Genomic DNA, 26,603 nt, shown 5'->3' with positions numbered 1-26,603 from the left:
TCAGAATCAGGTTTATTATCACCGGCATGTGACGTGAAATTTGTTAACTTCGGGGGAAACATGGGAGAGAACTTCTTCTCTCAGAGGGTAGTCCGAGTGTAGAACGAACTGCCACTGGAAATGGGGGATTTAGGTTTGATTTCAACATTTAAGAGAAATTTAGATAGATGGATGGGAGGGGTATGGGGGCTATAATCCAGTGGTAGGTCAATGGGTCTAGGCAGAATAATAGATCAACGTGGACTAGATGGGCCAAAAGGCCTGTTTCTGTACTGTAGTTCTCTAAGACTATATGATACTCCTGTACGACTGTAAGATGTGCTGAACTCACTGACCATCCATTGTGAGCGGAATGTCTGGTGGATTAGGTGCATCAACATGATGTGACCTTGGCTGGATGCCCCTCATCTTTCTTCGCATACCCTCTGGCCTGTCTCTCCTCAGATATTCATGTGAGGACTTGGAGGAGATCATACTTTGGACATCTGTGCTTATCAATGGAAGTTAGACTTTAACTCTGAGCTTTCTAGTGAGAAATACCGTACATGTCAACAGCATTTCCTATATTACAATCCCAGTCAACTCAACGAGAAACTTTGTATTGTTATTTTGTGCCAAATCAGTTGAGAATTAGCAAAGACATCATAATTCTATGTAATCAATTTAATATAATCAACATAACATGCCAATACAGTACTGTGCAAAAGTCTTGGGCACATAAATATAGCAAGAGTGCCTAATAATTTTGCACAGTACTGCAAGCTGTTTTTTTAATTGCAGGGGTAATTTTGATTTGATTTGAAACATACAGTGCAGAATATAGTATTAATGGTAAGACTGTTGGCAATCTGGAGGATCAGAGGGATCTTGGGGTCCATAGGAAGCTCAAAGCTGCTGCGCAGGTTGACTGTGTATTTAAGAAAGCTTATGGTGCATTGGCCTTCATCAACCATGGGATTGAGCTTAGGAGCTGAGAGGTAATGTTACAGCTTTATAGGACCCTGGTCAGACCCCACTTGGAGTACTGTGCTCAATTCTGGTCATCTCACTACAGGAAGGAAGTGGAAACTATAGTAAGGGTGCAGAGGAGATTTACAAGGATGTTGCCTGGATTGGGGAGATTGCCCTATGAGAATAGGTTGGGTGAACTTGGCTTTTTCCTTCTTGGAGTGACAGAGGATGAGAGGTGACCTGATAGAGGTGGATAAGATGATGGCGCTGATCGTGTAAATAGTCAGAACCTTTTTCCCGGGGCTGAATTGTCTAACACGGGAGAGCACAGTTTTGAGGTACAGTACTTGGAAGCAGGTACAGAGGAGATGTCAGGGGCAAGTATTTTACACAGAGGGTGGTGATTGTGTGGAATGGGCTGTCGGCGGCGGTGGTGGAGGTAGATACAATAGGGTCTTTTAAGAGACTCCTGGATAAGTACATGGAGCTTAGAAAAATAGAGAACTATGGGTAACCCTAGGTAATTTCTAAAATAAGTACAAGTTTGGCATGGTATTGTGGGCTGAAGAGCCTATATTGTGCTGTAGGTTTTCTGTGTTTCTATATATACCCATTTCCACCCTCTCTTTATTTGCCCTTGTATCAGCAGTATCTGTGAGTCTTCAGTTTTTGTTAAGATTGGTAAACATTTAGTAGATCACAAATTTCCTAGACACCCTGACTATATGCAAAGTATATGTACTAAGACTTTTGGTCAGGACACTATGTGAATATTACTGTTTGCTATTAACCTCTGTAATGTTATGAAGCTTCTGTTCTTTGCTTTTGTCTCTCCAGAAGCTCAACGTAGACCATATTATGCTGACTATTCCCCAGCGCGACTTTACATCCATAAATTATGTACCAACCACTACCTGGATCTGTTCATTACATTCATTATTGGGATAAATGTCATCACCATGTCTATGGAACACTATCACCAGCCAATTGTAAGTGTGTACAGCTGAAAGGTGGACCCACAGCCATGCTTAACCATGCTTTAAATGTCCATGAACCAATTTGTAATTCAAATTTCATTCATAAAGGTGTGAAATGGATCTAAATTAGCACGTAATGATTCAGCTTCAGGCTTTCAACAAATGAATGTTTTAAAAGTATTTATGTTATCTTAATGTATTTGGTGGTGGGGTGGAGATGCATATGTACCAAAGGAGATGAAAGGCACTCCTTCCCTCCAGTAGCCTACAGGACACCCTTGGGCCTCCATAGTTCTCTAGTGGGAAAATTTTAAAGATCCAGGAATCCCAATTCCACCTCATCCCTCAAGGGATGAAATTCCTCATCATCTACATCTTAATTATATCTCCTGGTTCTAGATTTCAGCATGAGAGGAATCCTAGTCAGCATCTGGAGAAGTGTTACCACCATGGTGTTAAGTACATACATCTTAGTGCTGCTGTTATTTATCTTGGGTGGCAGGGTGGAGATACATGTCTACCAAAGGAAGCGTAAGGTTTTCCTTCCCCGCCACTAGCCTGCAGGTCACCACTGGGCAAGGTGTAGCACTTGCTTAGCCCCTCCCCGATCAGGGTCATGTGAAGCCATGGTCGTATGAGCATCTGATGCATGTCACAAGTCCTGGTTATGTGACCACTAACGCCAGGCAGGCAATCTCTGAAGAGTATTGATAATGGGTGGGGTCACCCGTCCTGTAAAGACACTGCCTAGAAGAAGGGACGCACCATTTCTGTTGAAAAGTTTGCCGAGAGCAATCGTGCTCACGAGACCATGATCGCCTGTGTCATACAACAGGTCATATAATGATGTATTCCCAGTTTGTGTGATGGTGCTGGGGCGGATACAGTATAGTTTGGAAACTTCAGATGGTATTAGCGGACATTTCCAACTTGCTTTTCCAATCCCGCTGTAGTGTCTTTGAGTATGATGGTCTGCTATTGGTAAAATAAGATCTACTTTGAGTTAATGATAGCCTTCCAGCCCAGCAGAGTAGACAAGAATATGGAACACCAAACATTAGAACACAATACAAACCCTTCGGCAATGACGTCTGTCAACCTTATAACCTACTCTAAGAACAATCTAACCCTTCCCACCCCCATAGGCTTCTGTTTTCCTATCAGCTATTTGCTGATCTAAGAGTTGGTTAAATGTCCTTATCAATCTGCCTCTATCACCACCCTTGGCAGTGCATTTCAGGCACTAACCATCTTTGTGTAAAAAAACATTTCTGATAGCACCCCCCCCCCCCAAGCTTTGCTCCAATCACCTTAACATTATGCTCCCTCATATTAGTCATTTCTGCACTGCTCTCTAACCAGGCAGCATCCTGGCAAATCTCCTCCGCACCCTCTCTCTAAAGCTTCTACGTCTTTCCTATAATGAGGCAATGAAAACAGCATAGTGGTTAGCGCTAGGGAGGTGTCCCCCACTTTCACAGTGAGCAGGAGACATAACAACAATCCGTTGGTTTGCAATGTTAAAGAGTCCGTTTCTTTGCTTTTTACAAGCTCTGTGCCCGAAGAGCGCAAACATCTCGGGTCTTCGGGCCCACCGTGAAAGATTTTCTGGCCTCCCCCGACGATACACGAGTCTCCTGCCGTGACACTGACCCTCGATCCGCCCGTCTCCAGAGCCACGGGATATTAGGCTTCCAAACACTAGGCCGCCTCTCAGGCCGACCCCTTGGCGTACTGAACAACGGCTGGTCCTGAAACCCCGAGAACGGGCCCCATTCCCGCAAAGAACTGAAGTCAGCGTGTAACTCCAGGTCAGGGTCTTCAAAACGAACCCTGCAAGGGAAAAGTAAAGATATCAAAGATGGAAATAGAGCTGTTTCCAAAGATGGAAGCCTGATTCTAAAATTCATTATCATCAGGTTGTGATCACTTCCAATATCAGCACGGACTGAAACTGGTTCTGCACCAGTATGTAATCAGTCTGGCTGTGATGTATACCACTGGGTGCATGCCAGGTCCAGCATCATGTTGCCTTGTGCTCTCCAAGAGCGTTCACAAGTACCATGTTGCTGTAGCTGGCAAACTCAAGTAGGCATAATCCTCGCTCATTGGTTACAGCATTACAGGAGGGACAGCAGAATTCCTTCCGGTCTTTCACTGCATCTGCATCCACCTTGGCCTTCCAGTCCCCCTGAATGATTACAATGTCCTTTTTTGCCCACCTTTTCAATAATGCCCTGGAGTTGAGTGTAGAATTCCTCCACTTGCTCACCTTCATAGTCAGTTGTTGGTATGTAGGCCTGTATTTCTGTAACGTTGAAAGGTTCTGCTCTAAAGTGGATGGAAACAAGCCTGCTGGATACTGAGTGGCACCCGTATACTGAGCTCTTGATGCTCCTGTTGAGAAGAAATCCTATGCCATTGGCATGTTTGTCAAATTCTCCACAGTAGTATAGTACATGGCCTTCCTCTGTAAGATGTTCACTGAGGTTTTTTCACCTGACTTCACAGAGCCCCATGATATGCCAGGTAGATCTCTCTGGCTCATATGCAAGCTCCTGCACTTTCCCCACTCGGGCAAGTTCCATGTGGCTAATGAGATGTAGTCTTTCCCATGGATCCTCTGAGGTGCGGTTACAGATCTTTAAATAAATAAGTAATACAGAATACAATACTCCATGTGGTCCAACCAGAGTTTTATAGAGCTGCAACATTACCTCTTGGCTCTTGAATTCAATTGCCCCCTACCAATGAAGGCTAACACACCATCGGTCTTCTTAATATCTTCAGCTAGTTTGAACTTATTTTGCCAAGGTGAAAGGCCAGCTGCTTTTATATAACTAATAGACATTATGAAAAGATCTTTGAGAGTTATAAATAATATTTTCATTTCTTCTTCCAAAACACTTTCTTCTGCTTATGGCAAGAGCACGTAAATACATGTACACTTTATCTGGAGAGACGATCAATAGATCAAAGCTCAAAGTAAATTTATTATCAAATTACATGCTGTGTATATTGTATATACTACCTTGAGGTTCATTTTCATGCAGGCATTCACAGTAGAACAAAGAAATACAATGGGATCAATGTAAAACTACACAGAAATAAAGAGAGACAACCAACATGCAAAAGATGACAAACTGTGCAAATACAGAAAACAATCATGGTTAAACATTATGCTTCTGCCTGTCTAATAAATGGTTAATAACCAGTACATTATCTCCCACTGGTCACCCTAATTTGCTGTTCATGAACTAATAATCTTCCTTCTCTTGTTCTCCCCAGTCCCTGGAAGAGGCTCTGAAGTATTGTAACTACGTTTTCACCATAGTCTTTGTCTTCGAATCTGTCCTTAAGCTCATTGCCTTTGGCTTCAGGAGATTCTTTAAAGACAGGTATGTCACACTTATTGGTCCGCTTCTCAATGTTGCTATATTATAAAGATCATAAAGATGGAGTATCATAAAAAGATGAAAATAGGAGCAGTAGTTAGCAACCAGGCCTCTCAAGCCTAGCCCACCGTTCAATATGATCAATCCTGATCTGTGCGGACTTCCACTCCTCTTCTGTATCAGTTCCCCATTCTTTGATCCATTATATATTTATCTATCTCCACCTTAAATGCTCTCAGTGACCACTTCACTGGGTACCTGTTATACCTAATAAAATGGCCACTGAGTGTCCATTCATGGTTTTCTGCTGCTGTAGCCCATCCACTTCAAGTTTTGATGTGTTCAGAGATGCTCTTCTGCACACCAGTGTTGTAACACGTGGTTATTTGAGTTACTGTCACCTTCCTGTCAGCTTGAACATTTCTGACCATTCTCTTCTGACGTCTCTCATTAACAAGGTGCTTTTGCCCACAGAGCTGCTGCTCATTGGATGTTTTTTTATTTTCTGCACTATTCTCTGCAAACTTTAGAGACAGCTGTATGTGAAAATCCCAGGAGATCAGCAGTTTCTGAGATACTGGCACCAAGATTCATTCTATGGCCCAAGTCACTTAGATCACATTTCTTCTCCATTCTGATATTTGATCTGAACAAAACTGAACCTCTTGACCATGTCGGCATGCTTTTATACGTTGAGTTGCTGCCATATGATTGGCTGATTAGATATTTGCATTAACAAGCAGGTGTACAAGTGTACCTAATAAAATAGCCACTGAGTATATATCTGACGTTGTGGCCTCCACATCTGCAGAGAACTCCAAGATATACTACATCACTTCTGAGAGAAGAAATTTCTGTGCGCCTCTGTTTGAATGGTAGGCTCCTTATTTTGTGCCTGTGTATCCTGGCTCATGAGGTGCTTACTCTTCAGAACCAATCGAACATAGAATGTAGAACTGTGTAGCATAGTAAAGGCCCCTTGGGCCAACCCTTAACCTGCTCCAAATTCATTCCCACGTAACCACCCATTTTCCTTTCATCCATTTACCCGTGTAAGTGTCTATTAAAAGTCCCTTGTGTATCTGTCTCCACCAACACCTTTGGCGGTGCATTGCATGCAACCACTGCTCTATGTAAAAATCTTACTTCTAACATCCCCTTCATACATTCCTCAAAACAACGTAAAGTTATTCCCCTTTGTATTTACTATGTCCGCCTTTGGAAAAACGTTTCTGTCTGTCCACTCTAATTATGCCTCTCAGTCTCCTTTACAACACTTCAAGTCACCTCTTCGCTCCAAAGACAAAATCCTTAACTCGCTCAACCTAGCCTCCTACGCTATGCTCTCTAATCCAAACAGTATCCTAGTAAATCTCCCCAAAGCTTCCTCACCTTTCCTTTAATGAGGCGACCAGAACTGAACATATTGCTCCAGTTAAAATTTTACAGAGCTGCAATATTACCTTGTGGCTTTTGATCTCAGCCCCATGACTAATGAAGACCAACGCACCATACGCCTTCTTAACCACCCTATCAAATTGTGCTGCAGCTTTGAGGGATCAAAATACATTTATTATCAAAGTATATGTGCAATGTACAATCCTGAGATTCATCTTCCCGCAAAACAAAGAAAGACCATAGAACCGATTCTAAAAAAACATCAAGCACCCAATGTACAAAAAAAAAGGACAAATCGCACAAATGGCAAAAATAAGCGAAAGACACAAATCACAGAGTCACTGAAACAGTCTAGGAGTATTCAGTTTAGTTCAGTTCAATTTAGTGATCTGTCTGATGATGTGGACTCCAAGAACCCTCTGTTCCTCATTAATGTTAAGATTCCTGTTGATAACTCCATATTCAACCTTCAAGTTTGTCCTTTCATAATGAATCACTTCACACTTTTCTGGAATTCTGTCATTTTATCTTGAACTCCTGTTCCACTACGTTTTACATGGATTAATATGAATCTGGCTGCAAGATGAACAAAAATTGGGAACAGAAACATCTAAGCACTGTACAATTGAGAAGGAATTGAACAGATAAGGAGAGATAAGTGGAAAGAAAGACTTCTAAAATATATTAAAAGTAAGTAATTTAACAACAGTGACAACAAAAAGGGAGCAGAGAGTTAGAAATGAAAAGAAAATTGTCAATTTGAAGGAAAGAAGTACTAAAAACCTTTTGCACAGGTGGCTGCTCGAGCAAATAATATGAAAAGGGAGATGAATCCTAAAATGGTTGACTTAATGATATTATGATTGACAATAGAATTTTATGTACATGTCACTTGGCTAAAGGAAATTAAAAAACAAACAAGCATCAATATACTAAAGGAAAACACTTTTTTACAAAATGTGTCCCTAAGGAAGAAATAGTGGGAACTCTCAAAATACTATCTCTTGAATCTGAAGGTTAAGAATTACTTTAATTTGCCATACACATTTACATGTATTAGGAATTTGCTGTGGTGTGTTGGCGTGACATGCAACAAAAACAACAACATTCAACAACTACAAAGAATGAAAAACTATATATAATTTCAAAATAAGTTAGAGGTTCAGTATATTTGTGGTAAGTTTAGCTGTTATATAATGGAGTATATAAAACTATTAGAACTATTAGTTTTAATATAAAACTATTTTATAGTTCTATATAAAACTATTAGAAATATTAGATTCTACTAGCAGAACTATTAGAGGCTGCTTGATTAACAGCAATGATAATAGAAGATAAATATTTTAATTAAATATAATGCTAATAGAAGATAAATATTTTAATTAAATATAATGCTAATGGAAGAATATTATTTGGTAGCAGGCAGCATGACTGAGCTTGATGTGTCTTGGCAATTTCCTTGCAGAGGAAATGTGCATAACAATGGAAATTATTTGCAATGGATCTTGTATAAATGGACTTAGGCTTAATTACATGAGAGCAGGAGTTGCCAAACCTTTTTTATGCCATGGTGCCTTGGGGGTCCATGAGCCCAGGTGGGGAACCCTGCATTAGAGGCAGGAGATGTAGAGTAAAAGGAAATGTGACATGAATCAAAGAATAGTTTGGAAAAGGGGACAGGAGCATGGAACTTAAGAGTTAACTTTACAGTCTAATTGATGCTTCTTTGAAAGGAAATTTCTTTGAAAGGATATTGATATTTATATATCAAGTTCAATTTGAAGGTTATTGTCATTCAACCATAGATATGTATACAGCTAAACAAAGCATCTTTCCTCTGGGGACAAGTTTCAAAACATACAGTATATTCAATGGTTTAAAGGTTTATTTATTAAGAAAACAAATATCCATATACAACTCTGAAATTTGTCTTCTCCAGATAGCCATGAAACAAAGAAAGATCACAAAAGCCATTCAGAGAAAAACATCAAACACAAACCCCCCTCCCCCCCCCCCGGCGCACAGAAAAGCACGGCATTCTGATTATCAACCCCAAAATTCCCAGCACAGAATGAAACGGGAACATCGACCCCCAAAAAACAACCCCTTCCCCACACGAAAATCTAGCAGAACACAAACCCCCAAGTACCCTCCTCTCAAACAACAAAACTGACAAGGAATGGGAGTGATGAAAACACAGAATATAAAAAGCATGCTTGAAAAATGCCACAGTCCATAAATGCAATCGTCCAATCCATAAACGCAGAACCATAATACCAACCTACGATATCACTGACATTCATTGAAAGAGAGGGCAAAGTAGAGTACGTGCCTGCCACAGCGAGCCACACAGTGATAGGCCGCACACAGACTCCTCTGGCAGCGATCAAAAAGAAGGCATTCAGCGCTAAATCCCGCTCACCTTCAACCTTTGCCTCGATGTCTCAATCTTCCTTGACACTTTAATTAATGGATGCTTTAACCAGTGAAATAGAGTCGAATATTGGCTTGTTCACATCAAAGCCAACCGAGTACGCGCTTGATTCCTGGAATCTTCTCAGAGACATCCAAGCGCTGGATCACTCAAATGATCTCCAAACAGTAAATCATGGGCTCTAACAGACCCAGAAACAGATTTAAGGTGAAAATCAGATTTAAAAGAAGGAAAAAGACATTTTCATGAGCTGTCTGGAAGATGTCGACCAAGGGAGCATTGTACGCTGGAGTCATCTTGACCGGAATTCATACACACACATCGCTTTTTTAAGTATAAAAAGGGTAAAAGAGAGTTGAGGGGAGATATAGAAAATGCCACTGGAGATATTGTAATGAGAGATGCAGAGGTGGCAGAGGTATTGAATGCATATTTTGCATCAGTCTTCACAGTGGAAGAAATCTGCAGTGTACCAGACATTCAAGAGTGTCAGGGAAGTGAAGTATATGCAGTGAAAATTACAGCTGAGAAGGTGCTCAGGAAGCTTAATGTTTTAAAGATGGATAAATCTCCTGGACCTGATGGAATGCATCCTCGGATACTCAAGGAAGTAGCTGGAGAGATTGTGGAGGCATTAACAATGATCTTTCAAGAATTGATAGGTTCTGGCATTGTACCATATGACAGGTAAATTGCAAATGTTACTCCGCTATTTAAAAAAGGTGGGAGGCAGCAGAAAGGAAACTATAGACCTGTTAGCCTGACATTAGTAGTTGGGAAATTGTTGGAATCAATATTTAGGGATGAGTTTACAGAATACCTGGAGGCACATGACAAGATAGGCCAAAGCCAGCATCGTTTCCTGAAAGGAAAGTCCTGCCTGACTAACCTACTGCAATTTTTTGAGGAAATTACAAGCAGGGTAAACAAAGGAGATGTAGTAGATATGGTGTACTTGGATTTTCAGAAGGCCTTTGACAAGGTGCCAAACATGAGGCTGCTTAGCAAGATAAGAGCCCGTAGAATTACAGGGGAGTTACTAGCATGAGTGGAGCATTGGTTGACTGGCAGAGAGTGAGAATAAAGGGATCCTTTTCTGGCTGGCTGCCGGTTACCAGTGGAGTTCCACAGCGGTCGGTGTTGGGACCGCTGCTTTTTACGATGTATGTCAATGATTTGGACTATGGGATTAATGGATTTGTGGCTAAATTTTCTAATGATACAAAGATAGGTGGAGGAGTGGATAGTGTTGAGGAAACAGAGCCTAAAGAGAGACTTAAATAGTTTAGGAGAATGGGCAAAGAAGTGGCAAAGGAAATAAAATGTGGGGAAGTGTATGGTCATGCACTTTGATGGATGAAATAAACGGGTAGACTATTTTTTAGTTGGAGAGAGAATTCAAAATGCAGAGATGCAAAGGGACTTGGGAGTCCTTGTGCAGGACACCCGAAAGGTTAACCTCCAGGTTGAGTCGGTTGTGAAGAAGGCAAATGCAATGTTGGCATTCATTTCTAGAGGTATAGAATATAAGAGCAGGGATGTGATGTTGAGGCTCTGTAAGGTACTTGTGAGACCACACTTGGAGAATTGTGTGCAATTTTGGGCTCCTTATTTTAGAAAGGATATAGTGACATTGGAGAGGTTTCAGAGGAGATTCACAAGAATGATTCCAGGAATGAAAGGGTTACCGTATGAAGAACATCTGGTAGCTCTTGGGCTGTATTCCCTGGAATTCAGGAGAATGAGGGGGTATCTCATAGAAACATTCCTAATGTTAAAAGGCCTGAACAGATTAGAGATGGAAAAGTTACTTCCATGGTAGGCGAGTCTAGGACAAGAGGGCACGAGGATGTCCATTTAGAACAGAGATGTGGAGAAATTAGTCAGAGGGTCACGAGTGGCTGTGGAGGCCAAGTCATTGGGTGCATTTAAGGCAGAGATAGATAGGTTCTCGATTAGCCGGGGCATCAAAGAGTATGGGGAGAAGGTATGGGAATGGAGATGACTGGAAGAATTAGATCAGCCATGATTGAATGATGGAACAAACTCGATGGGCTGAATGGCCTACTTCTCCTATATCTTACGATCTTATATAGTTACGATCCAGCACATACAGTCAAAAATACTATGAGCACAGTTCCCTGAGTGGCATGGCCTGAAGATTGACAGGTTGACATAAACTGTGAGGTGCAGGTTTATGTACTTTAATAAACATTCTTACAGTCATTTCATGGCTTACATAATGCCATTGTCACATAGAGCACAAACCGAACATGAATAACCTGTGAGTGTTACTCAATTAGACATAGAGTCTTAGAGTCATAGAAAAGTACATTCGGGCCATCTAGTCCGTGCCAATCCATTTAAACTCCCTACTCCCATTGACCTGCAGTAGGGCCATAACCCTCCATACCCCTCCCACCCATGTACCAATCCAAACCTCTCTTAAGCATTGAAATTGAGCTCGCATGCACCACTTGCGCTGACAGCTCACTCCACACTCTCGAAACCCTTTGAGTGAAGAAGTTTTCCCCATGTGTTCCCCTTGAACTTTTCACCTTTTAACCTATGACTTTTAGTTGTAGTCCCATCCAACCTCAGTGGAGAAAACTCTGCTTGCATTTACCCTATTTATACCCTTCATAATATTGTATACCCCTATAAAATCTCCTCTCAACCTTCTACATTCAAAACAATAAAGTCTAAGCTATTCAATATTTCCTTATAATTAAGATCCTTCAGACCCAGCAGCATCCTTGTAAGTTTTCTCTGTGCTCTTTCAACCTTGTTTGCATCTTACATGTAGTCAAGTAATAGGACCCTACTGCCTTGAAATTTGCGCCAATTCTATCTGAAGTCAGAGCCCTTGCAAGGGGATGAAAAAGTCAGGCTGACACTCTCAGCAGAAGTCATAGTAGTGCAGTCTCTCGAGTCGAGTATGATGTTTTCCTAAGGAGTCATCTGTTGGTGGGTCTTCAGTTGGTTTGGGTGCCAATGTGGGGCATACATATTCAGGGCCAGATTGGGCAAGAGTAAGTGGGGATTGTGGTTATTGGTCGGGTCTTTTGGTTTTTCAGTCTCTCACAGCTGCCATTTGTTCTCTGGGGTACAGCGGATGTCACTCTCACGTAACGCAGCTCCCTCTTGAACAGATCTCCTCCAGGCGTACACCAGATTTCCACCAGAAGTACAGCGAAGAGATATTCAATGGTTAACACAAAGTGCACTGCAGATGCTGTGGTCAAAGCAACACGTACAATATGCTGGAGGAACTCAGCAGGTCGGGCAGCATCCATGGAAACGAACAGTCAACGTTTCGGGCCGAGACCCTTTGTTTTCTGCTGAGTTCCTCCAGTGTGTTGTATGTGTATTCAATGGTTAAGTGCTTATGTGACACACAAGCTGTCTTTTCTAGTAACTTAGATAAAGCATTGCCCATGCACACAGAAGGGTGAAGATTGCAAGTACTTCTGTGAGCTGTCAAAATCTAAATCAAATGTTCAATTTAATGAAGAGACATTTCTTTTGTCAAGAGAGGAAAGAGTATTGAAATGGCAGTTTGTGCTAATATCAAAATGTGGTGGTGATTCCATAATAATTTAAAGGGCCTTTATAGCATAAAAGAAACAAAATTGCTTGACCAACCCTTCTTCAGATTATAATTATTTAACATTGAACACTTATTATTTGTAAAATGTTCATCAAATTCTCTCTGCTAGGGGAAATTACGAACTTGCAGCACTTACTGATCCCTGTATGCCTCTTGCAAATTCTTTGTTCCAAACCTCTTCAGTTCTTAGCCACAGGAGGTTCTGCAGATGTTGGAAATCTAGAGCAGCATACACAAAGTGCTGGAGGACCTCAGCAGGTCAGGGAGAATCTTTGAAAGGAAATGAGCGGTCTACGTTTCAGGCTGAGACCGTTTGTCAGGGCAGAAAAGGAAGGGTGGGGGGGGGGAAGGGCAAGGTGTACAAGCTGGCAGGTGATGGGTGAAACCAGGTGAGCGAGTCTGTGGGATGTCTGGGGGAAGGGGGGCATAAAGTAAGAAGCTGGGAGGGGATAGGTGGAAGATGAAAGGGGCTAAAGAAGAAGGAATCTGATAAGAGAGGACAATGAATAATGGAAGAAAGGGAAGGAGGAGGGGTACTTAATTCTTAGCTCTTATCCTTCATTATTTTTAAGAATTTGTGGGAATTGCATGTTAATTTTCTATTAAGCTTGCTGCAGGCAGCTGGTAATTCAGAGCATATGTACCTTTATTAATCATTTAGTTATCATTAATGGATTGCCAATTAAATCCTCTGACAAAGAAAAGGAACAATGTTAACTAGTCTCATTCCTTTGGGCAGTGAGAGGTACTGAAAAGATATATATATAATTGTAAATGCTACAGTTTTTTGCACCTCTTTTTTGCTGACTTCATCTATTTTATTCTTCTCCCATTTTCTTTAGTTTGATCTGACTCTAATTCATGTCTTTTAATTCAGCCTCATCAACCTTTGATCTTTTCTGTTTGTGCCATTGCCATGGTCATAGAGCACTACAACACACAAACAGGCCCTTCAGCCCATCTAGTCTGTGCCAGACTGTTATTCTACCCGCTCCCATTTTGACCTGCACCTGGACCATACCCACCCGTCAATGTATTTATCCAAAAATCTCTTAAATGTTGAAATTGAACACATGTCCACTACTTCCGTCGGCAGCTTGTTCCACAGTTGCACCACCCTCCGAGTGAAAACCTTCCCCCTCAGGATCCGCTTTAATATTCCATCTTTCACCATTAACCCACAGCCTCTAGTTGTAGACTCACCCAACCTCAGTGGAACATGGCTACCTGGTAACAGCCCTTCCAGGCGAGGTAACACTTCACCTGTGAGCTGTTGGGGTCAGCTACTGTATCTGGTGCTCCCGGTATGGCCTCCTCTATATTGGTGAGACCTGACGTAGATTGGGAAAATGCTTTACCAAGCACCTACACTCCACCCGCCAGAAAGTGCTGGATCTCCTAGTGGCCACCCATTTCCATTCCCATTCCAGCATATCAGTTGTCTACTGCTGTGATAAGGCCACACTCAGGTTGGAGGAGCAACACCTTATATTCTGTCTGGGTAGCTTCAAACCTGAGTGAACATTGATTTCTTGAACTTCTGGTAATTGCCCTGCCCTCCATCTCCTTCACCATTCTCCATTCCCATTTCCCTCTCTCATCTTATCTCCCTACCTGCCCGTCACCTCCCTCTGCTGCTCCTCCCCCTTCCCTTTCTTCCATGGTCTTCTGTCCTCCCCTCTGCTCCATCCCTTTATCTCTTTCACCAATTGACTTCCCGGCTCTTTACTTCACCTTTCCCCCACTCCCAACTTCACCTTCTGCTACTATCATATACTTCCTCCCCTCCCCCCACCTTCTTACGCTGACTTCTCATCTCTTCTGTCCAGTCCTGATGAAGGGTCTCAGCCTGAAACATCGACTGTTTACTCTTTTCCGTAGATGCTACCTGGTCTGCTGAGTTCTTCTAGCATTTTGTGTGTGTTGCTTTGATTTCCAGCATCTGTAGATTTTCTCTTGTCTGTGGAATTTATCCTATCTATACCCCTCCTAATTTTGTATAAACCTATCAATTCTCCCCTTATTCTGCTGCACTCCGGGACATAATGTCCAAATGTACTCAACCTTTCCTTATAACTCAGATCCTCAAGACCTGGCAACATCTTGTGACTTTTCTGTGCACTTTTTCAATTTTATTGATACCACCTTTCCTGTAGGTAGGGGACCAGAATGCACACAATACTCCCAATTAGTCCTCAGCAACATCTTATACAACTTCAATAGGTACATTTAATGTCAGAGAAATGTATACAATATACATCCTGAAATTCTTTTTTCTTCAGCATAGCATTCCAACTCCTGGACTGAATAATTTGATTTATGAAATGAGTGGCTGTAAAGCTCTCTAAATCTGATTGGCTAAGGTAATACATTGTCAGCATTACCCTCTCCAGGCGTGACATTGCCCTCAACATGATCCCCCAATCTGCAAAAAGTTGTTTGAAATGACAGATACATAAAATTGCTTTTCTAATGCCAATATCACTTAAATGCCCTTCCACAGTAAGATTTGGCCCAAATGTAACTGTGGAATTTATGAAACCAATTTAAATTAAAATCAGTCTCTGTAATGCTAACCACAGCTACTAGATACAGCTGCAGAAACCTGGGTGGTTTACTAATATGCATGCAGGGGTTCCCAACCTGAGATCCAGGAACCCCTTGCTTGCAAAGGATTTTGGCTCAAAATGTCGACTGTACTTTTTTCTATAGATGCTGCCTTGCCTGCTGAATTCTTCTATCATTTTGTGTGTGTTGATTGGATTTCCAGCATCTGTAGGTTTTTTTCTTGTCTGTCCCTTGCTTAATAGTATTGGTCCATGGTGTAAAAAGTGTTAGGAACCCCTGCAGCAATGAAATCCATCCCATTATCCCATCTGGCCGATACTTTTCTGTAGATACACCACTGCAATTAATTCTTAACTGCTTCCCATGAGTTAATAAATGGTTTTGAATATCAACATACAGAGAATTCATATACTCTCCAGAAACATTGCCACTCTATTGCTTAGTCATTGGATGCAATAATTAATGTAAGGGAACTTAAAGGTGCCGTAATCAGTATCGACATATAATATCTCAACCTGGAGCAGAATGATGGTCCCATCGTTAGCACAATGCTTTACACTGACCCAGGTTCAATTCTGCCACTGTCTGTAAGGAGTTTGTACATTCACCCCGTGACCTCGTGGGTTTCCTCCGGGTGCTCTGGTTTCCTCCTACAGTGCAAGGACAGACCAGTTTGTAGGTTAATAGGTCATTGTAAATTGTCCTGTGAGTAGGCTAGGATTAAATTGCGGGATGGCTAACATTGTATTTGCCTTCCTCACTATCAATTCAACCTGCAAGTTAATCTTTAAGGAATCCTACACTTAGACTCCCTAGTTCTTCTAATGATTTTCTATTCAACTCAATCCTTATTTGCTGCCTGTTACGCCACTAGCATTCAGGGTAGCAACAAAAGTCCTTCATCTCTGGGTGTGTTCAGGGCTTCCTTCATCATACCAGTAGCTTCTTCTCAGTTTCCACTTCTGTCAGTCATGCAAGTCCTGGGTGGAGACTCAGGAATACCATTGCACTCAGTAGAAAGATTCTTCATTGCTGTTTCTGTACTAATTTTGTTTTTACCAGTCAGGATTTCCAGCCTTGAGCTGAACCCCTGAAATTGGAGGACTGGTGAACCACTCCTAGTCTTTGACCTATTTTGCATGGGTGACCCCACCAAGAGCCAAAACATAAGTCCCTAACTCCAGCTAACATAGCTCTCTAGGTCAATGAGGCATGCAGGCCTCTAAACCACAACAAGGTTGTGGTCCTATTGGAGGAGTCAACTCAGTAGTGACAGGATTAATTAAAAATGTACCTAGAAACGCATACACATTAACTGTGCAAAGATGAATACTTTTAGAAACCAACTCTGAGCATTTTTACTTTCCACTTTCAGTCAGCATCGTATGGCACTAGCTTTTTTGCAACATCGTATAGCAGCTTAGCATAACATTATTCATTGTTAATAGTGACAATAAATCTCGTATATAATAACTTGAGTATAATATCCATTTTCTAAAAGCTATTTCCACATTTGGTTTTGTTTCCATATATTCTATATCAATGAGCAGTATATCTGTGCTATTTAACGTTTAAGAGCGAGACTGTGGGATATTTTAAAATTAGAATTAAATTAGATTTAATGCTTTGAATTGCAATGATGGAACTGTTTAATAGAAAGGGTATACCCAAAGAAAATATATCAGATAATCAGAAGTTATTATTCTGTGACTAAGAGGTTCATTCTTTCAAATATTCCCTGGATAATTAAGACCATAAGACATCTTGCAGTGATGGGAAAAACTGATGGAAGAAAAAGTTGCTGTTGATAGCGTATATTCATGAGTTACATAAAGAGATGGACAGGTAAAAGTTTTGAAGAGCATAGTAGAACTTGACAGATGAAAGACCATGCTCACCCACGTCATACGAGACAGCACATAATGAATGAATAACTGAAGAACATAAGACCCAGGAGCAGAATTTGGTTATTTGGCCCATCGAGTCTGTTCTGCCCTGCTATCATAGCTGATATATTATCCCTTTTAACCCCATTCTCCTGCCTTCTCCCCATAACCTTTAATGCTCTTACTAATCAAAAACCTATGAACCTCTGTTTTAAGTATACCCAATGATTTGGCCTCCACAGACCTTTGTGGCAATGCGTCTGTGGCAATGAATTCCACAGTTTCACTGCCCAATGTAATTATAAGCCCATTATAATTATAAACACTCTCAATAACAACTGCTTAGTTAATTCAAAACTCTCTCAAAATGGTACAATATTGTTTCTGTCAAGACCCAAGGCTTATGTTTCTCCCATTTAAAGTTACAGAAAAGTTGACTGGGAATTTTAGGATATTTACAGTATTTCAACATAGAGTATTTCTTAGGTGCTCTTGCTAAGTTCTATGCATAATGCACTGAGTTATTCTACATTCAGTGTGTTACAGAAGCACATTAATTTTATTATTATTGCTGCAGGTACCATTTACAGTGAAAAGCTTGTCCTGCCTGCAGATCAAATCATTACACAGTGTATTAAGGTAGAGCAATGTAAAGCAATAAGAATGCAGAATAAAGTGTAACAGCTACAGAGGAAGTGAAGTGCAGGGAAACAATAATGTGCAAGATCATATCAAGGGAGATTGTGAGGTCAAGTGTACATCTTATCATACCAGGGAGCTATTCAGTGGTCTTCAAACAGCAGGGTAGAATCTGTCTTTTAGCTGGTTGGTGCACAAGCTTTCAAACTTTTGTATCTCCTGCCTGAGGAAGCGAGCAGTATAGATAAGATATAGATATAGATAGTAAGCTGGTTTCTGTGATGTGCTAAGCAGCATCCACATCTCTTTGCATTTTTTTGCAGTCGGGCAAAGCAATTGCCAAAACAAGCCACGATGCATTCAGATCTGATTGTTCTATGTATCATTAACAATTGGGCCACGGTGATAGGGCTAGGCCAACTTTCTTTAACTTTCTGAGAAAGTATAGTTGATGGTGAACTTTCTTGACTGTGACTTCTACATGGTTGGATCAGGACAGGCTATCAGTGATGTTCACTCCTAGGAACATGAAGCATTCAATACTTTAATACGCAACACCATTTATGTAGACAGGAGCACGAAGGATAGGTTGCAATCCCTTGCATTTTAAGTACTGATCCTTTTTCCTTGCCTTGTTCAGTCTCTCAAGTTTAAGTTCATGTAAGAGCATACGACAATGGTATACATGCCATGAAAATTAACTTTTTGCAGCAGCAGCATAGTACATTATAACATGACAAGCATAAATTACATCAATGTAAATTAACATAAATTATGCATAACTTGTATGACAGCACATAAATAAACATAACGACATTAGGGAAAGCACAAGAGCCTGCAGATGCTGGAATGTGGAGCTATATACACAGTCTGCTGGAAGAACACAGTGGGATGTTTCTTCACCTGCTGAGTTCATCTGGCATGTTGTGTGTTACATAATAACATTAGCGCAAGCTGAGGAAAATGAAGTCTGGGCCAGTGTTCTTTTCTTTCGGTTTAGTTCAATAACCAGTGGGGAAGAAGTTGTTGTTGAGGTGTGGGTCTTCAGGCTCTCTAAGTCCTGGCATCAAAATGGAGAGGGCATGGCCGCGATGGTGGATTCATCCTGAGACACCTTCGTCCACACTTCTTACTCTCTCCAGCTATCCTCCCTCCTGCACTTGCTCTCTTTCTAGGACCAAAGGACGCAGCCTCAGAAAAGAGGGGCATCCATTTACAAACGTTTGTAGAATGGAGATGAGGAGGAATTTCTTTAGCCGGGGAAAGGTGAGTCTGTGGAATTCATTGCCACAGGCAGCTGTGGAGGTCAGGTTTTTGGGTATATTTAAGGCAGAGGTTGACAGATTCTTGATTAGTCAGGTTATGTAGGGTTATGGGTGAAGGAAGGAGACTGGGAGTGAGAGGGAAATGGATCAGCCATGACGGAATGGCAGAACAGACTTGATGGGCCAAATGGCCTAATTCTGTCCTACATCTTATGTTCTTATTGTCTTATGGTCTTTCCATCTCTCTTCACGTCCCACAGTTGCCCTCATCTAATGCTGATGGTTAATGCCATCCAAGACTCTGTTAGCCTTACAATGGACCCCCTCTGATAAAAATTGGTAGGGGAAGCAGCTATGCAGATGCACCATGTCATTACCCAGCCGTGTTCTCTGAGGGAGGACAGCTTGCTGTATATTGGAGTATCTCTCGCTGATCAATATCGACAAAATCAGCTTTGTCACTGGAAGATCAATCGCCAGCCATTAACATCTCAGTGGGTGCACTAGAGATCCAATCCCAGTTCAGACTCTAGTCAATTAGACATGCCTCATTGCTCCAAACCATTTCTAAATCTTCCTCATGAAAATATTGGACTCCTCCTTCAACAAGCTTCCCACTGGTTTGGAGCTAATGTACTAGATGGATGAAGAACCATTCACTTTGTTACTTCCATTCAGTAATTAAGGACATTCCAACCTCAGCTATGGGAATGCAGCCAGGAGACAATATTTATGTCTGTGCACCTTTGCAAGCCAAGCTGCAGATCTTCAGTGACTTGTTCACTATACAAGAAACCAGTGGTTAAACTTTGCATCTATAGAATAAAGGTCCTCCATCTATTTATCCCTGTGACAAACATCTCCCACTGAGCACAGACACATGGAGTGCTGTTGTAGGAAAGTAGCATTTATCATCAAGTTTCTGCATGGCCCAGGCCATGTTCTCTTCTCAATGCTGCCATCGGAGAGAAGGTATGGGAGCCTCAGGGCCCACACTACCAGGTTCAACAACAGTTATTACCCTTTAACCATCAGGCTCCTGAACCAGAGGGGATAACTTCACTCAGTGTCACTTGCCCCATCACTGAACTGTTCCCACAACTTATGGACTCACTTTGAAGAGCTCCTCATCTCATGTTCTCAATATTATTGATTTTTTTTTTTCTTCATAGTTCCACAATTTGTTGTCTTTTACACCATGGTCTTTGTCCATCATGTTGGGTGCATTGATTCTATTGTGTTTCTTCTATTGTGTTTCTTGGATTTACTGAGTATGCCTGCAAGAAACTGAATCTCTGGGTGCCCAAGTGGGAAACTCTTTTGTTACAGCAGCAACATTTTAATACACTTAGCAGTGTACAGATTTAATTAACAATAATGTACAAAATAATAAAACAGGGACTATTGTACTATGAAGTGTGTTCTCCTGTTGCACAGAGGTGACATTATTGTACTTTGATAATAAATTTACTTTGAAGACTCTGGAAAATGTGGATATATTGCCAGCCCAGCTCAGCAAAGGCAGACATCAATGATGAAATTCACAGTCAAAGAGTATTTGAAGACCAGGACCTCAAGCTCAACACTATGCTCCTGTTCTAATGGGCAGCAGGTTTCTCAACCTCAGTGGACATGTAAATGACCTCTGGCAGGGGCATTAAACCTTTCATCAATAAACACTCATTGGCCACTATTAGGTCCATCTGTATGCCTACTCATTAATGCAAATATCTAATCAGCCAATCATGGGGTAGCAACTCAATGCAAAAGATTATGCAGACATGGTCAAGAGGTTCAGTTGTTGTTCAGACCAAGCATCAGAATGGGGAAGAAACGTGATCAAAGTGACCCTGACTGTGGAATGTTGGTGCCAGATGGGGTGGTTTGAATATCTCAGGAACTGTTGATATGGGATTTTTCACACATAACAGTCTCTAGAGTTTACAGTGAATGGTGCAAAAAGAAAAGTGAGCGGCAGTTCTAAGGGGAGGGGGGAGAACACCTTGGAGAGGTCAAAGGAGAATGGCCAGATTGGTTCAAGCCAGCAAGAAGGCAATAGTATCTCACATAACCACACGTTGCAAAAGTGGTGTGCAGAGGAGTATTTCTTAATACACAACACATCAAACCTTAAAGTGGATGGGTTACAGCAACAGAAGACCACAAACATACACTCACAGGACATTTTATTAGGTATGGGAGATACCTAGTAAAGTGGCCACTAAGTACATAAGGCTAAGGAAATTCAGCATGTCCTAATGACTCTTACCAATTGTTACAGATTGACTAATAGAAAGCATTCTACTCGCTTGCATCACTGCCTGTATTGGCAAATGCTCTACCCAAGGTCACGAGAAACTGCAGAAAGCTGAGAACACAGCCCTGTTCATCATGCAAATTTGCTTCCCCTCCATTGAATGTGTCTACACTTCCGGCTTTCTCAGGAAAGTAGGATCCCTCCAACCATGGTCACTTTCTCTTTTCTCGCATCAGGCAGAAGGTGCAAGAGGTACACCCACGCTTAAGGATGGTTTTTGTCCAACTCTTCAATAACTCTTAAATGGACCTCTTGTACATCAAAAGATTAACTCGATCTCCCAGTCTACTTCGCCATGACCTTTGCATATTACTTGCCTTCTTGCACTGCATTCTCTCTGAACACTCTATCTTCATTCTGTTTTTCCATTTTTACTATCGTGATGTACGTATATGATCTGTCTGAATGGAAAGCCAAGTCTTTTCACTGTATCTCATTACATGTAGTAACAATAAACCAATTCCTATTAATCAGGTCAGGAGTACACACACTTGTCCCCATTGAGGGATCAGCAGTGGAAAGGGTGAAGAGCTTCCAGTTCCTGGGTGTCAGCATCTGGAGGACCTATCCTGGGCCCAACACATTGATGCAATTATGATACAGCACGAGAATACATCCCACAAACCCGTGTTGCCCAATTACACCCATGTGAGCAATTAACCTACTAGCCTGTACGTTTTTTGGAATGTGGAAACCAGAGAACCAGAGGACCCCAATGAAGTCATGGGGAGAACGTACAAACTCTTTACAGACAGTGGTGGAATTGAACAGGGATTGCTGGCACTGACAAACCATTACACTACCGTGGCATACTGCTGTATGAGATTAGCATTAATTACGCTTCAATATGCATTTGTTGCTTACTTTATTAGATGCCTCCTGTACCTAATAAAGTGGCCACTCTGTGCATGTGTGTGGCTTTCTGCTGCTGTAGCCCATCCACTTCAAGATTTGATGTGTTGTATTTTCAGAGATGCTCGTCTGCACACCACTGTTGTAATGTGTGGTTAGTTGAGTTACCGTTGCCTTCTATCCAGCTTGAACCAGTCTGGCCATTCTCCTCTGACCTCTCTCATTAACAAAGCATTTTTGCCCACAGAGCAACTGCTCACTGGCAGTATTTTGTTTCTCACACAAGTTCCTGTGAGCTCGAGATACTGTTGTGCGTGAAACGCCAGATTAGCAGTTTTTGAGATACTTAAGCTACCCCACCTGCACCAACAATCAATCCATGGTTAAAGTCACTTCGATCACATTTCTTCCCCGTTCTGATGTTTGGTCTGAACAACCGAACCTCTTGACAATGTCTGCTCCTTTGCATTGAGTTGCTGCCACATGATTGGCCGATTAGTAATTTGCATTAACGACCTGGTGTATAGGTGACCAGTGAGTGTACGTCACACATTTCTCTGTTTTATTTGTTCATTCCCACTTTGTTCTTATTGTAATTTGCCCAAATTCCGAAGACAGGACACTGACTTGAAAAGTCAGCCCTAATTTTTTTCTCTGGAGATACTGCCTGACCTGTTAATTATTTCTGGCATTCAGTATATTATCTATGATCTTTATATATTTTTTTCAGGTGGAATCAACTGGATTTGGCTATTGTACTTCTCTCTATAATGGGAATAACCCTGGAAGAAATAGAAATTAATGCCTCCCTCCCGATAAACCCCACGATCATTCGCATTATGAGAGTACTACGGATTGCAAGAGGTACCATTATCTCTTATGTCTTTTAAAGGCTTCCTGTTTGTACTGGAACTTTCTTTTTAATGGTTGAAACATTTTGGTAATTAAGTCTACTTATTTATCTCCTTGCAGTCTGCATGTTCCGCATTACCCATTATTCCGAGCAATTGTGCATGTTATAAAGGGTAATAAGCAGGGAAAAGAAAAAGCCTGTGACATTTTCTGTGCTATCTGTGGATGGGAATCAGGTGATGCCTGCTACCATAATTGGCTGCCATTGGTATGGTTCAATTATAGAGTTTCACTCAAGATTTGCACTATGCCAACAACACTGGCAGATGACAACTCAAGCCTTTAGCCTAATTTACTATAAAAGAAGACTTTTCTGGTCGGCTGACTTGTGGTGTTCCACAGGGGTCTGTGTTGGGACTCCTTCTTTTTACGTTATACATCAATGATTTGGATAGCAGAATTGATAGCTTTGTTGCAAAGTTTGAGTACGATACAAAGATAGGTGAGGGGCAGGCAGTTTTGAGGAAGCAGAGAGGCTACAGAAGGACTTAGACAGATTAGGAGAATGGGCAAAGAAGTGGCAGATGGAATACAGTGTTGGGAAGTGTGTGATCATACACTTTGGTAGAAGGAATCAAAGGGTAGACTATTTTCTATCTAAATGGAGAGAAAATTCACAAAGCTGAGATGCAAAGAGACTTGGGAGTCCCTGAAGGTTAATTTGCAGGTTGTGTCTGTGCTGAGGAAAGCAAATGTGATGTTTTTCATTCATTTCAAGAGGACTAGAATATAAAGGCAAGGATATAATGTTGCGGCTTTATGAAGCACTGATGAGGCTTCACTTGCAATATTATAAGCAGATTTGGGCCACTTATCTAAGAAAAGATGTGTTGACATTGGAACGGATTCAAAGGAAGTTCACAAAAATGATTCTTGGATTGAAAGGCTTGTCATATGTAGAATGTTTGATGGCTTTGCACCTGTACTCACTAGAATTCGGAAGAATGAGGGGTGACCTATTGAATAATGGAAAGCCTCAACAGAGTGGATGTGGAGAGGATGTTTCCTATGGTGGGAAAGTCTAAGATCAGAGGGAACAGCCTTTGAAGACTGAAGAATGGACTTGGCCTGAAATGTCCATTTTTTACTCTTTTCCATAGATGCTGCCTGACCTGATGAATTTCTCTAGAATTCTGTGTGTTACTTTAGTACAGGATAACTGAGCACAGCGGGAAATGAGTAACACAAGAAGAAGCTCTGAGCAATTAGTTCAAAAGAAGAACTGAAGTCAAAGTCAAAGTAGATTTATTATCAATGTACATACGTATATGTTATATGCTATCTTGAAATTCATTTTCTTGCAGCCATTTACAGGAGAATAAAGAAATACAATAAGATTTATGAATTCTATACATAAACAAAGACTGATGAACAACCAATATGCAAAATAAGACAAATTGTGCAATGACTGAATCCATTGAGTAACCAGTCATTGAAAGTGTGCCTGTAGGTTGTGGAATCAGTTCACTGTTGAGGAGATTGAAGTTATCCATGCTGGCTCAAGAGCCTGATGGTTGAAGGGAAATAATTGTTCCTAAACCTGGTAGTGTGGGACATGTACCTCCTCCCCAATGACAGCAGCGAGAGGAGAGCCTAGTCTGGATGGTGGAGATCCTTGATGATGCAGGTTCCTTTCATGAGGCAGCGCTCCTCATAAGTGTGCTCAGGAGAGGGCAGAGAAAGATTTTGGCAGGACTGAAACATCACAGGGAAAGAACAAAATCAGGAGGGAGAGAACAAGAGAATGGATATGTAGTAAGGGTTGCCTATGGACACCACCACTTGGCCTTCCGATCTTTCAGAACATTGTTGGATAACTTAAATATGATTTAATATTGATTATATACAGTATATATTCTAACTATCAGATAAAACTTACATTACCCAATAGCTATAATAATATTATATGTTCTATAATATATCCTAACTACCAAATAAAAATTACATTACACAACAGCTATAATAATATTATTTGTTCTATAATATATCCTAACTACCAAATAAAAATTACATTACACAACAGCTATAATAATATTATATGTTCTATAATATATCCTAACTACCAAATAAAAATTACATTACACAACAGCTGTAATCATATTACATGTTCTATAATATATCCTAACTACCAAATAAAAATTACATTACACAACAGCTGTAATCATATTACATGTTCTATAATATATCCTAACTACCAAATAAAAATTACATTACACAACAGCTATAATAATATTATATGTTCTATAATATATCCTAACTACCAAATAAAAATTACATTACACAACAGCTATAATAATATCATACTGTATGTAATAATATCAGTCAGCATAATGCTATTACAATGCCAGCGACCCAGGTTGAATTCAGCCACGGTTTGTAAGGAGTTTGTACCTTCTCCCTGTGACCGCGTACACTTCCTCTGATTTCCTCCCATATTCTAAAGACGTACGGGTTAGTAGGTCACACGGGTGTAACTGAGCCGCACTGGCTCGTTTGTTCGGAAAGGTCAATTACTGAGCTGTATCCTTGATTAAAATCTGCAGAGGTTGCTCCGAATAAAATTTCCCACTTTACAGTGCAGTCTTGCAAAAGAAAAAGAAAATTGCATGTCAGTATGGAAAAATTATTGAACAAAGGAAGCACTGAGCAGTAGGTAGAAACAGCAGGAATAAAGGAGAGAGATGTAAGAACATGTTTGCAATGACCAGCTTCACAGAAATATCCATAACATTCAGCAGGAACTACATTTAAACTTGTTCTCTGTTCTGAGTTACAGCAGTCTTAAAAGAAAATACATCCCATTCTATTTCTCATGTTGAGAAACATCTAATATCTCTCTATATCTGGGAATTGAATGGCTTTCTGTATACAGAATAAATGAAATAAAATACAGTGCTGTGCAAAAGTGCTAGGCACAAAGATATAGCTAGGATGCCTAAGACACTTGCACAGTACTGTAGTAATTTTATGTATTGTACTGTATTGCTGCTGCAAAAAAAAACAAATTTCATGGCATATGTGAGTGATGATAAACCTGATTCTGATAAGGGTCTCTATTGTGGACTGAGAGTGGGAAGGGGGAAGGGAGAAGGGAATCATGGTTGGGAAAAAGGGAAAGGGAGAGGGGAGGGAGCAGGAAGCACCAGAGAGGCATTCTATAATGATCCATAAACCAATTGTTTGGAACCGAACGACCTTCCCTGGTGTCTCAGGGCTGGGTGTGTCTGCTTCTGTGCCCCAGCAGCCCCAGCACTCCTTCTCTGCCACCTGTCCCTCATCCCTTCCGCGGTGCTCCACCCTCGCCATTCCCAAATCCTTTGCTCCACCAGCTTCACAAACTCGCTCTCCATTCCACGTTGACAAACACTGTACTGTGCAAAGGTCTTAGACACTCTAGCT

General features: G+C 41.1%; 1 protein-coding gene across 1 annotated transcript in view; it reads left to right on the top strand.

Annotated features, from left to right (window-relative positions):
• The window catches only part of cacna1ha (calcium channel, voltage-dependent, T type, alpha 1H subunit a), a 333,897-nt gene that overhangs the window by 268,603 nt on the left and 38,691 nt on the right, over nt 1–26,603 (top strand). Inside the window, exons 24-26 of the mRNA XM_073060243.1 lie at nt 1,789–1,940; nt 5,217–5,326; nt 23,023–23,156. Of these exons, the coding sequence (XP_072916344.1) occupies nt 1,789–1,940; nt 5,217–5,326; nt 23,023–23,156 (396 nt within the window). The remainder of the gene's footprint in view (nt 1–1,788; nt 1,941–5,216; nt 5,327–23,022; nt 23,157–26,603) is intronic.

The sequence above is a fragment of the Hemitrygon akajei genome, chromosome 11 (genome assembly GCF_048418815.1).
Source record: "Hemitrygon akajei chromosome 11, sHemAka1.3, whole genome shotgun sequence".
Lineage (NCBI taxonomy): Eukaryota > Metazoa > Chordata > Chondrichthyes > Myliobatiformes > Dasyatidae > Hemitrygon > Hemitrygon akajei.
This window is presented reverse-complemented; position numbering and strand designations above follow the sequence as displayed.